This window comes from Engystomops pustulosus, chromosome 1, assembly GCF_040894005.1.
Source record: "Engystomops pustulosus chromosome 1, aEngPut4.maternal, whole genome shotgun sequence".
In the NCBI taxonomy this organism is placed as follows: domain Eukaryota; kingdom Metazoa; phylum Chordata; class Amphibia; order Anura; family Leptodactylidae; genus Engystomops; species Engystomops pustulosus.
Genome location: NC_092411.1, coordinates 194,082,073 through 194,096,363, shown reverse-complemented (window position 1 = coordinate 194,096,363; position 14,291 = coordinate 194,082,073). Strand labels below are relative to the sequence as shown.

The following is a 14,291-nucleotide window of genomic DNA, read 5'->3' as shown; positions in this document are numbered from 1 at the left end:
TCAGTCAGTTGAACTTCTCTGTGCGGAGCAGACACAGGACAGAAGATGGCTGCTGGTCACATGTCCACATAACATATCCTGCACCTGCCTGGGCAGGTCATGTGATCATCACTATGTTTGTTGATCAGTTGGTCAGTTGGTTGCAGTGCATCCAGTATGGCCGTTGTTGTGGTTTGACATCATCTCAGTGAGGCAATGACAGTTACACATATCATTATTCCCGGAATACCCCTTTAAAAGCTTATTTCGAAACTGGAATTCAGTATAAGAGTTTTAGAGAGAAGAACGAGAAATAATGAGCAAACAAAGAACATGGGCACGGAGACTTCCCTTTACAAAATAATCTAGCCCCTCATCCAAAACATTTGCTTACGAGACAAACTTTTGGCTCGTTTGACACAGGGCAAATGAAAATAGCTTCCGGGAATTAACATTATGTTTGTCTTGATATCATTATTGCCCCTAACCAGTTGCCAAAGAATTGTAAAGTGAAATACATATGACAAAATAAATTAATACATCAGCAATTTATGGGGGTGGAACTTATTTTTATTTTTTATTTTTCCTTTTGCATAGGTTGCATATAGCTCAAAAAGTTAATATAATAAAGGTTTATCAGAAAATACTATTTTCAAATAATGCTTTCAAGAATGGACATATTTTATGACCAAGGAGCAAAATTGTCTTATTACTAAAATATTGCCAAAATAACAAATAACAGTGATTAAACTAATATATTTCTGCGTTTTCTATTTCTGTATATTGGCAGATGATGTGACAAGGAATGCAGGCACATAGATATAGGTACTAACAAACTTGTCAGGCCACATAACGGGTAAAATTATTGGCTTATAAGAACATAATCATCTCCTGGGAAAAGTTTGCTACTTATATAAAAATACGTATTTTGATTACTTATTTGCATTGTCTTTTAGTAAATGGTTTCTTGTTCTAATCTTGTTTTTCTTACACAAAAAAATCTAAGAGATATTCTTTTAATAAATTATTTTCTTGGCTGCCATTAGTGTGTTCTTCAGAAGCATTGCAACTGTCATGGGGCCCACGCCTCCAGGAACCGGTGTAATATAGCCTGCTTTTTCTTGGACCCCTGAAAGACACAAGAATAAAATAAGATGTTATTGTCAATCTCAATGGTTAAAATGTGTTGCTTTACTTGTCAAATTATACAAATCTTGACACAACCTCAACAGAACAAATAACAATAACTCAAGGTTACTAAGTGTTTTTTGGAGATGGCAAAACCAACTGAAATTTTATAGTTTTTCCAGGTCACAAATTATGTGTATTTGAGTCTAGACTCAAAGAAAAAGAAAAAATTATAAATATAATTATAATAAATATATAGTGAATAAATATAATTCACTCTTCCCACCCATGAGCCCGGAGAGAAAGATGTTAAGGACCTAGCTCATTTTCATCTCAAGGACCCAGACAGACTTTTCAGATCAGATTTTCAGATTTTTTGTGACATGTTTTACTTCACCTTAGTGGTATATTTAGGTTGAAATGTTTTGCATCTATTTATTTATGTGTGATGTATAGATAAGCCACACATCGTTAAGAAGTTAAATTTTGTTAACCATTTAAGCATCAAACATAAAATAAAACAAAATAGAAGTTCTATACAGAATTTTTAAATTTTGACAATAAAATGTTTATTTAGCCCTAAAATATATGTGTTCATGCAGCATAAAATGAGAAAACATCTGCAATCTCTCTCAAATATGGCAAACACATTATAAACTCTTAACAGAGCGCAGAAGGGAAGGAGCACCATCTCGCTTTTAAAGGGCAAATATTGCTGAAACAAATTTCATGTGGCTTTTGCTGAGCCTTTAACATAGGGGAACAAGAGAAACCCCTAAAATGACCCCATTTGAAAACTAAGCCCCTCAAGGAGTATGGTAATACTATTTTGGGGTGTCTTTACCCCATTGATTACATTTTATTAACTTTTTTTGGCAGGAATGCATAAAGAAAATCTCATCTGATACTGATATTTTACTATTATCTTTTCGTTTTATTTTTGTTGTATGAGTCAATACTATTATGGCGATTAGGCCATTTATGTAGCTTTTTTAGGTTTGAATAATTTTGCTGAAAAAAAAAGCATGACGTGACGGATGCGGTAATATATTATACGTATGTACTGTTTGTGATTTTCATTTAATTTTTATACATAGGAGTTTGGTCATTTATGGGTCATTTAGGGGACTTTTATTACTTTTTATTTTGATATATGATTCCAATATACTGATGTATGGCAGTGTATTACAGCAATAGCCTATGCAGATGCACAGACTGACATGCACAGTGACAGATCCTGTCTGTTAAAGAATTAAACAGCTAGGATTGCGGCTATCGCAATCACAGCTGTTACACAGGAGTCCCAGCTGTCAAGGTGACATCAGTGCAAGACGTAGATGGAAGTCCGGGGATGGGAATTACCCACTGATGTGGACGTGCATTTACGTCCCAGGTCGTTATGGGGTTAAAATAAAGAGAGGCCAGACACTGAGATTGATTCCCTGTCACATTATTTCTATTTTCTTGGGTTGGTTCTCTAGTGTGTCTATCATTCCACGTCGGAAATGATGTTTCCACAACATCCGTTTGTGGTGCATGTCTTGCTGCTCAGCCTGCCTGTACCATAATGGCGATCGGCATCGTCCGACCTCCAACCCGCATGCGCAGTCTGCATTTGGGACCATTTTTAATTTACAATGAATGTATATGTTGGATGTTTTTTTTAACAAATATTATACAATAAAATTCATTATTTTTAATGAAAAAAGTGGTAAAGTTCCCTTTGTATATGAGATGTTCATCCTATTCAAGTATCTAGGGCAGTGGTGGCGAACCTATGGCACGGGTGCCAGAGGTGGCACTCAGAGCGCTCTCTCTGGGCACCCAGGCCATCACCCAGCACAAAGGTCACCTGAATCAAGGAGGTGTGGACAGAGCTTGATTATCATTGTGGCCCATTCCAGACCTGTGATTCATCCTATTAAGGGGACTTAAGAGGGAAACTACAATAATGATACAAATTTCTGCTTCTTTCTCCTGTATTGGTGTCCTCGGGGCCTGTTACTTTAAATAGGCCTTTGTGAAAAATATATGGCTTTTGCGCGTAGTTTCGGCACTCGGTCCCTAAAAGGTTCACCATCACTGATCTGAGGTATTAAATTGGAAGGCATTTTAGCGTCAGTGCACCCGCGATGTGACCTGAGAGTGAGGGTTTGTCATAGCATGAAATAAACAGTATCAGTATATTACAAATATATATATTACATATTCAACAATGCAAATGGATTACCTTCAAAGTCCACATCTCCAACTAATATAGTTTTTCCAGTAACTGAATCTTCGATGTGATTAATGCCCACATCTATTATAGCAGCTCCCTCTTTAACCATGTCTGCTGTGATCAGTTTTGGAATACCTGGTAAAAAAACAAATTAGAATGATTGATATAAATACAGTAAATGGGTCTGGTACTGATCATGGTAATTAATGGAATTGTCCTTTCAGCACATAATTGTTTGTGTTAAGAAAAGTTATACAGTTTTACAATGAATTTTCTGTATAAATTTCTCACGGTTTACTTTCGCTTTACTTGCTGGCATTCAACAGGAACCTTCATTGTTTAGTTCCTGTGAATAAAAACCACTCCCTGGTCATGTGATGTCACAGGTGCACGGCTCCTTAGTATTACAGAGAGTAAATATATCTGTGTATTACAAAGAACCATGTACCACAACTAGCAGCTTTTAACGGCACCTTTCTAAGACGAAATTCACATGGATCTTCACCTAAAAGATCTGCACTTCCAATTCGGTGTAAATTATGGATTTTGAAGTAAGAGCTCTCCTTAAGGAGACTCCCAATTAAGGCCACCATGTAGGCGTGTGGAGTCGTATAGCCATGGATGCTCCACTAGGAGGATTCTTGGAAAATATACAGTTTTCCAGGATGGGATAAGGAAAACCACACCTCTTTTAGCTACCTTGTAAGGCAACTCCCATGACATCAAGGATGACCTTCAGGAAGCCATATGACATGATGCGGAATTAAAACCAAACCAGTATATCTATTCCAGAAGTTACAGACTCATAAATGAGATTGTATCGGGTGAATGATATCATTTATTTGGGATGAGGTGTTCAGAGGCATCATAAATCAGTCGGGTAAATGATATCATTTACATGGGAAGAGGTATTCAGAGGCAGGGAGAGTTTGATTTCAGTGTTTAACTCTACGCCTCCCTGGCTTTATACATCTAACGTACATCTCACTTCAAAGTTGATTTTCTGGATGATGATGTTACCACACTGGGTCATGAAACCAACATGACCTAGAAGCTGCTCAACTGCTTAAAATACACTGGTAGTGGTTTATTAGGTTAATTTCTGATGACAGGTTCCCTTTGAAGAGGACCTGTCACGAGGTTGTACCCAGCTGAACTACTAGAACCCTCAGGCACCGTTTTTTTTTTAAATCTCTCCTATTTACCTAGAAAAATATCCTCTAAAGTTAGGCAAATATGACTGTTCTTGTCTCATTTTCACATGATATGAGTCAAATTTAGTTGGAGGGCTAGTTTCAATTCAAAAGCCCCTTATATTTGGTTCTACAGAACCTTGAAACATGCTTTTTGTGTCACATTAAAGATTTGTAAGCTACAGAGCCAGAGATACAGGCAGCTAAATGCATAATTGGAAATGTAAGCTTCAGATAAAGATCCAGCTCCCACCTATTTTTTAACTGTAGCTCACAGAACCATATGCTTGATTATATCTGAAATATGAGATGATTTACTTTAATATGGAACAAAAAGCATGTTTCTAGGTACTATAGAACCAAAGCTAGGGACTACTGAAGCGACACTACCTCTGTAACCACTAAACTTGACTCATCTCATTTGAAAATGGGATGAGAAGAGTTATATTTTCCTGACTTTGGGGATTCTTCAATAGGTAAATAGATTGAAAATAGGAATTCTAGAAAGGACATTTCATATCCTAGCTGAGGGTTATAGTAGTTTGATGGGATAAAACCTGGTGACAGGTTCCCTTTAAATAATTACTTTGTTACCTCAAGTATATTATCTGTCACAAGTGTAGAAATACAATAAACATTGTTGGTTTCATTAAAGAACCTACATTTCGAGTTCATCCGACTTACAGCTTGGGCAGATCCTGGGAAAATGTTTCTAAAAGTACAGTATTTAAATATGTCTATGAGCCAAAGGCTTGTTCCAGTAAATGAACCTATAGGAAGAGCCATACTAGTGAAGTAGGACATTTAATATGATTATAAAACTGTGCTAATGTTCAGAAGGTTTACAATTAGGAATGATCATAAACTATATAAAGCTCTTTCTAATTATATGGAGATCACCACATTTATTATGGGATTTCTTTACATGTTTTACAAACTTAAATGTACAATTTACAAAAGTGTATACAATAAAGTAAATTCATTCTATGATTTACAGTAGATTGCAATATTGGAGTGTAGAAAAGTTCCCTTTTCTAATGTGATTAAGCACTTTTGGTATGTACTTTGGCAATGCCACTTTAAGATTCATGTCTGGCCAGATCGATAGGACCTGTACATAAGATATGTAGTAACGGGTGAGGCAGGACAGAGCTTATTAAAAGGGCCACTGCTCAGAGATATGCTAAGTGAGTGATCAAGTTCAGAGTGTGTTAGTGGAGTTCAGTTGCTGAACGGAAAGCGTCAGCAGTAGAAGATTACCACTGGAAAAACCTCATTACATCCGGAACCAACTTACAGCTAAGGCAGAATATTTATCATCACCACCATATTCATGCAAACAGACGTAGACCTTGAGAGAGAGGTCAGGAATACAAAAAGTTTTTTGGCATTACACCTCTCAATTTCCTTTGTGCCAGGCACAGAACACAGCATTTTGAATTTACAAACAAACTAGCTGTAGATCCTGGCTAAAATAGAATTGGTTAACAAAGAAATAATATAAATTTATCTATGCATCTATCTCTCCCTGTCTGTCACTCACTCTCCCTGTCTCTTAGTGACACTCCCTGTCTGTCTCACACTCACTGGCTGTCACTGTCACTCACTCACTCTCCCTGCCTGTCTCTCTGTCACCTACTCTCCATGCTTGTCTCTCACTCTCCCCATCTGTGTCTCTCATTATACTCATTAACTATAGTAACCAATCTAAGCTCAGAACTCATATTAATAACATGTGGCAAAATAGGAGCTGAGCTGCGATTGGTTGCTTATTGCCACAACACACAATGGCTCCTGTATATGGTGGTTATCATATTACCTCACATCTTACTTCACATCATACCCTTATACAAATCATGCCCTTATACAAATCCCTGGTCAGACCACACATGGAATATTGTGTACAGTTTTGGGCACCAGTGTATAAAAAGGATATAGTAGAGCTGGAACGGGTGCAGAGGAGAGCAACCAGGATTATTAGGGGAATGGGGGAACTAGAATACACTGGCAGATTAAAAAATTTGGGATTATTCAGTTTAGAAAAAAGACGACTGAGGGGAGACCTCATTACAATGTACAAATACCTGAACGGACAGTACAAGGATCTCTCCAAAGATCTTTTTATACCTCGGCCTGTGACCAGGACAAGGGGGCATCCTCTACGCCTAGAGGAGAGGCGATTTTACCATCAACATAGACAAAGGTTCTTTACTGTAAGAGCAGTGAGACTATGGAACTCTCTGCCGCAGGAGGTTGTTATGGCGGACTCTATGTACATGTTCAAGAGAGGCCTGGATGCCTTTCTGGAGAGAAAAAATATCACGGGTTATGGGGAAAAACATTTATTTAATTCTTAAAGGTTGGACTTGATGGACTTGCGTCTCCTTCCAGCCTTATATACTATGATACTATGATACCTCACACGTTGCATTATGTATGTGTTAACGCATGCGTTTTGATAAGCATCACAACAGTTGAGAAAAGGAGATTTGTCTAATTACATTGCTGTCAACATTGCATTTATGCATATATGTGCTAACACTTTGTTAACATATGTGTTAACATACTGTTAACACTTGTGTTTTGTTAATGCAATGTTGACAACAATGTAATTAGGCAAATCTCCTCTTCTCAGCTGTTGTGATGTATCTGAAAACCCATTAACGCAAACAAAACACAACATGTGAACACAGCCTAAGTTGTATTATAGTCATTGCCTATAGTAACCTATCAAAGTTCAGAGCTCATATTAATGACCTGTCGCAGAACAGCAGCCAATCACGGCTCAGCTTCCAACTGCATAGCAGCAGCAGAGAGTGGCTCCTGTATATGGTGTGTCAGGAAGCTCACTCGCAGGAGTTCAAACACAGGGTGTCCTACTCTATGGAGTACCAGAATTTAGCCCTTAAGCTCCACCCACTTCCGCAAGATGGTGTCCTAACATGGACAGGGTATAGACAGCGATCTAGTCTTCTAGTGAATAAAATCCTCAAACTTAACCAGAGCCACATGGCTGCTTCACTAATTTAAACCCAGGAGATTTTTGACCCCCACCCCTGGTTGTGATGTCACCGTGAGGGGAACTTTTTCTATCACCCCTCCCATCAGTGAGGTACTTTCTGGCTCTGGGGTTTTATCTCCAACCAAGGCTAGAGATGGGATTAAGCCTTGAGTGTTTATGCTAAATCTTAGTGTGGGAGGGACCTCCTAGTTTGCAAGGTCAGCAATGTGGTGAAGGCTTCCTAAAGAGGCCAACTGTCTATACAATAAATAGAAGCATGTTCATGGTCTACAGCACTGGCCAAACTGGATATACAATAAATAGAAGCATGGGGAGGGTCTACAACACTGACCAAACTGGATATACAATGAAAAAATGAATGGGGTAGGTCTACAACACTGACCAAACTGGATATTCAATAAATAGAAGCATGTTCAGGATCTACAATGCTGACCAAACTGGATTTGCAGGTTCTGGGGAAAAAAAAAATCAAAAAATTCTAAATGTTACATTTTATGTACCTACAATGGTACAATGAAATCATTTCTATACTAACTTGAGTCTCCAAAATGACCGTGGTACCAAAAACATGTCATGATTTAAAATTTAGTATCTTCTGTATGTAAAAACATCATCAAAAATACAGGCATTTCTTATTTTTGGTAAAGTGGGAAACCTACATACAAAAAGTTTTAAAAAAACACAGTATTTACCTGCTGCCACGATAATTATATCTGCTCTCTGAGTGTGTATCTTCAGAAGCTCTTTTGGGGTATACCTATGCGTGATTGTCACTGTCGCATCACCTTGAGGAAAGACAGAAATGGATTTTGAAATTGATGTCAATATCTATAAAGCTTCAATTATTACACAATATAAGTTCCTTAAGAGCATACAATAAAATATAATGTCACTTATATAAAGTTTCGTTTTCATGAACCGTAGTATTTTTAAGAATTCACAAATTACAATACAGAAAAATAATAATTTTGATGGTTATAGTAGCTGGTTATACAGCCTTGCTTTGTAAAATATAAGAATTGTAAGAATACGTAAGTATAAGCCTACCTGCACATGAATGAGTGTATTCTTAGACAACAAACAACAGACTTCATGCACCTTGACACATACAGTAATGTAGGGTGACCGGGCAGACACAGAAGCTGTACCCATTGGGATCACCACAGGAGCTTTACAATGACAGATAGCTGTGGCTACTGTTCTCGTGAATCTCAGCTGTTGAACCCTTATTGATATTGGAATATACATGGTTAGGAGAAGGAATGGGATCTTTGACCTCCAGCATCACCCACCCCACTCCTTCAAAACATTTGCTGTGAGAATGGAAGGGCTAATTGTTACTTCTATGAATGCCTATTAGAACGGGCCAGTGGAGTTATAAAAGTGATCAAATGCCCAAACACTCTAATGCAACTAAAATAAAAAAAGGTTACTTAATATTAATAACATAAATTAAATAAGGCCTCATGCACCTCGTGTGCATTGCGGATTGTCAACCATGGACAGTGTGCCCCTCAGCCAGCCTTTGTCCATAGGAAGTGACTGCCCCACCACAAAGACAGGCAGGAATATGACCTGTCCTATATTTTAAAGGCTATGAATTAGCCACAGTTTGTAGCCAAAAAGGAAGGTTGCATGCTTGGGGCCTAACATTAACAAAGAAATTTTTTGTTTTCTTATTAACCCATGTCTGACATGCGGCGTACTATAACTAGTACTGAGCCCTATCCATACAAAGTGGGTATATTTGCTGCAATATGCGGGCACCAGTCGTGGATGTTAATTATTTATATGCCTAAATTGCGGCAGCGCATATCCGCTACCATCTTGGATTTTCTTTAGGCTGTCATGGTAACTGGTCACAGGCCCTGTTATTCACGTGGGAGTGGCAATCAGTTAGACTTCAGGACTTTTCATTCTGCCTGATCTCTAAACGTCTGCCAGAAGCAGGCGATTAGAGATCAATAGCAAAACTGCCACATACTGCAATACAGAAACACCTGGGGGGGGGAGGTGTGGCTAAAAAAATGTAAAAAAATTTAAAACCATAAAAGTTCAAATAGCCTCTCTTTTGATTAAACTGATATAAAATATGTTTGCTAAACAAATCCTAAACATGTTAGGTATTGTAGAATCCCAAACGTTCTAATCTTTTAAAATATCAAATGATTGTCTCTGGTGGTGAACTGAGTAAATGAAAATAGTATCCAAATGTCCTAATCACCACTTTTATTTGGAATAAAAAGTGATCAAGAGATTATGCAGTCCCCAAAATGTTAGCAATGAAAACGTCATCTCATACCACGAAAGATAACACATTACATAAGTGTGTTTTCTGTAGTATGAAAAAGTTATTGTTGATAGAATATGGCTGAAATGAAGAATTTTTTTTAGTACACAAGATTTTAAGTTTTAAAAATGTGCTAAACCCTAATAAAACCTTTAGAAATTTTATATGATTGTAATGAACTAAAGAATAAAGGAGAGGTGTCATTTGCAGAGCACATTGAAAGCTGTAAAGAGTCCACAAGAAACCCCTTGATTGCCGCTGTCATATTTGTTGAGATCACAGCCCCCCCCCCTTCCCGATGTTATCTAGTGGCTCATTGTTATTAATCCTATGTAAAAATGCCATATACTGCAATACAGTAGTATCGTAGATTATCTAGGGCAATCAGACCATCTAGGGTTAAAGTACCTGAGAGGGTCCAAGAAAATAAAAAAAGAAAGGGAAATAGTAAAAACTATATAAACAGTAAAAATTACAAACATGTTAGATATCACCGCGCTCAAAATACCCCATCAAAATATGAAAACGGTTATTGCCGGCAGGGAACTACATACCGGAAAATATCCACCAAATGTCTGAGACGCAACTTTTAAACCATTTTACATAATAAAAAAATTTAATAAAAAGTGATCAAAAGTGATCAATAGATAGCATAGTCCTCCAAAATGTAGGAATGAAAACACCAGCTCATCTCGCAAAAAATGACACCTTACACAGTAAAGTAGATGTGCCATTTGGAGCGCACAGTGAAAGTTGTAAAAACCAATCCAACAAGAAAGTGACACAAATTAGTTTTTTCACCAAGCTCACCACATTTGGAATTTTTTTTACAGCATCCCTGACACGCAATGGAATAATAAATGATGTCACTGAGAAATAAAATTTGTTATGAAGAAAATAAGCCCTCATACAGCTCTATACATGGTAAAAACTTACATGGTATAGATTTTTTGAAGGTGGAAAGGCCACATACTTAAGGGGTTAATCTATTGCACTGTAGGAGCCAACAGCTACTTGGAAACACCACAGTCTTGTCCTATGATATTAAATTTCCTCCAATATTTAGTTCTATGGACTCATATACTGAGAGATACATAGAAGTATGGACTTAACCAAGACATTCTAAAGAACTACAAATATTTAACTAATACTATCATGTGAATGAGGTCTAAGAGTGAAAAGATTGTGTGTTAGCCATGATAGCATTATAATGGGAACATTTTAACTTGTCAGTACAAAGTTCACTTGGAACTACAGATATTTCATGCTTATTTCACAAGTTGCCAGTTTTATCATCACTCAGAATCACTCATTTTGAGGCAGATAGTTTTAGTGGCTGAAGAACATTTCCTATATGTCTGCTTTACATTTTCATAATTTTTGAAAAGTCTGGAAATTTTATGTTGATGTCATGCGGCTCAAACATTGGTTTTCCCTAATTTCAAGGAAATTTCAGAATTTACTTTTTTGGGGATTATTATTGTTTTTAATGAAATATGATAAAACCACATATATATTAACCCATTTTCAAATCTGCACCCCTAAAACTATCAGAAACAGATATTAGGAAGATTGTTAACCCCTTAAGATCTTCATAGTAATTAAATCAAAATAAAAGTGAAATTTTGAATGGTCCAATTTTGTCATTAATACGTCTATTTAGCCCTAAAATTTACATGTTCGCAAAAGATAAAAAGTGAAAACCCCTCTTAACATTTGTTATACAATTCTCCCGAGTGCGGAGACACCCCACATGTGGACCTAACTTGTTGAAGGGGCACACAACGAGACGCATCAGCCAGTTTTGCCATATAGAATATAGTGGTTTTTAGTTGGTTCATGGCAAGCTTTATTCAGCTATAAAATATTTGTTTTTCTGTTAATTTTGCAATGTGAGGGCATATTAATTATGGGATGAGATGCATTTTTACTGCTAATGTAATTTATTTTTTTACTTTTAGATTTTTGGCGTTCACCATATACCCTAAGTAATATGTTAAATTTATTCAATGGGTCAGTACTAGAGATGGCGAATTTGTTGAAATTCGGTTCGGCCTGATTCACTGAATTTTTCAAAAAAATGTTTTTTGACTCGAATTGAATCATGACAAATCACGTTAAAAAACAGGTATTTCCTGGCTGTAGAGAGACTGTAGGGTGTTGTAGAACATTGTGCCATGCTCAAATATGCATAGGGAGCGTGATTTGGTCTTCAAACAATGCTGTGTTTTAGTATGACACACACATGACAGCCGCCGCTCTTCAATTGCTTCACTCCTCAATTCCATGGGCACTTACAGAGGCCAACTTCAGCAAATAAGTGAAGCGGGAACGCAGCCTGACAAGGTAACGTCTGTGCCAGCTCGAAAGGACAGAGTTGAGGGCCAAGATCCCACTATAACATCAAAGAGTGCACTGACATCAGATGATTCCATAAATTACGACAGAACCTGTTCTGTTAAACGCTGATACATGTAGAAACCCCCGAAAAGAGTGGAGAGGGTGTCGGCAGTAATTTTGCATTGTCACTGATCATTTTGCCCTTCTTTTCATCCGTGAGTGTCCACTTTCAATCGATCAATAATCCATCATCAGTATTGCTAAAGCCAAAAACAAACAGGAGTGGATCCAAAACAGAGATGACCAGTAAATGGGATATTTACATGTCCTTTGTGTTCTGTATCCACTCCTGCTTTTGGCTTTCAATCCTGAGACTTTTCATTCCTTCTGAAAGATGAAATGAAGGGGAAAACCAAACATAGTGGCAATGTCATAGAGCGATGGAGGGTGAAAACAGAATTATGGAAATTACAGGATGTTCCAGGGAGACAGCGGTCAGGTGGCAGTAGCATGAGTAGGCTGCAGAGTGGCACATAAGGTCAGAGAGTGGCACAATGATACATTCGTTAGCTGGCAGCAACATTGGAGGCCAAATTCAGGCACAATGACGAAGTGTGGAGGTGGCAGCAACCTGGTAGGCCACAGAGTGGCACAATGACAAAGTGTGGAGATGGCAGCAGTAGAATGAGATCAGAGAGTGGCATGATGACAAATTCTTTAGGAGGCAGCGACGTGGTAAGCCACAGAGTGGCCTAATGATAGAGTGTTTAGGGGACGTCAGCAGCAGCAGGAGCCCACAGAGTGTCACAATGACAGAGTGTGGAGGTGGCAGCAACATGGAAAGCCACAGAGTGGCATAATGATAGAGTGTGGAGGTGGTGTCAAAAGCAGCAGGAGGAGCCACAGATTGTCACAATGAAAGAGTTTGGAGGTAGCAGCAACATGGAAAGCCTCAGAGTGGCACAATGCAGTGGCGTAACAACCACTGTAGCAGCCGTAGAGGTTGCTACAGGGCCCGTAAGGTTAAGGGGCCCGGGGACGCACGGACTCCGTGTGTCCCTGTAGTGTCGGTGCCTGCTGGATTGTGCCCCGGGCCCCTACCTCTGTGTCCACTCCTAAACCCGCCCCCTCTGTGAGCTGCCTGCCCCCTCCTTCCGTGAGCAGGCCGCCCACCCCCTGGCACAGGTGACCGACCGCCCCCCGGCACAAGTGACTTCCCCCCCCCCATACCCCTGCATGCTGGAGCCGACCGCTGACAGAGCGGACAGATGCTCCTCCTCCCCACTCTACAGCCCAGTCTACACCGCCCCCCCGGGCAAAACAAGCAACCGTCCGACTCACCAAACACCCACCCCGGCGGCCGAACAAGAAGCCGCCCGCACAATCCCCCGCGCGGCCGAACAAGCTGCCGCCCAACTCCCAACCCTCCCTCACAAGGTACGGCTAGGAGCCTTTTTCAAACATGGAATAAAGAAGAACATCTTGTTCACCTAATACTGGACGTCTTGGAGTGCTGCCTGTATTTGTGATTATATATTGCGCGTGCTGTTTGTATTTTCCTTGAGTAAATACTGTGTATATATGTATATACTGTGTATATGTGTATATATGCATCTACTGTATTTCTATACACACATATTTATATAAATATATATATGTGCACATTTAAATATATGCACATATATGATGTATGTGTGTTTTTGTATATGCTGTGTATATGGTATGTATGTATATGCTCTATATACTGAATGTGTGTGTGTATTTCCCGTATGTGTGTGTATATGCTGTATGTGTGTATATTCTGTATGAATATGCCGCATGTGTGTATATGGCGTTTTTATTCTGCATGCATGTGTATATATGGTCAGTGTATACTGTGTGTTTAATATATATATATATATATATATATATATATATATATATATATATATATATATATATATATTATATATAATGTGTATGCAGTATGTGTGATGTTTATATCCAGTATGTGTGTATATACTTTATGAGTTTGTATATACAGTGTAACAGAGTGCATAAATGTGTGTGTATAAGTGTATACTTGTATGTATATAGGTGTGAGTATATGAGTGTAGAAATTTATATGTGTGTATATAA

At 38.3% G+C, this 14,291-nt stretch overlaps 1 protein-coding gene across 3 annotated transcripts in view; it reads right to left on the bottom strand.

The window, feature by feature from the left end:
* Positions 1 to 538: 538 nt before the first annotated feature.
* Positions 539 to 14,291, bottom strand: part of MTHFD2L (methylenetetrahydrofolate dehydrogenase (NADP+ dependent) 2 like) — a 61,395-nt gene continuing 47,642 nt past the window's right edge. For 2 of the 3 annotated variants that reach the window (XM_072126609.1, XM_072126610.1), the window contains exons 6-8: positions 8,236 to 8,328; positions 3,338 to 3,463; positions 539 to 1,108 (exon numbers count right to left, since the gene is read on the bottom strand). In XM_072126609.1, the coding sequence (XP_071982710.1) occupies positions 996 to 1,108; positions 3,338 to 3,463; positions 8,236 to 8,328 (332 nt within the window). In that variant the 3' untranslated portion in view covers positions 539 to 995. The remainder of the gene's footprint in view (positions 1,109 to 3,337; positions 3,464 to 8,235; positions 8,329 to 14,291) is intronic. The other variant, XM_072126611.1, reaches the window with a different exon arrangement.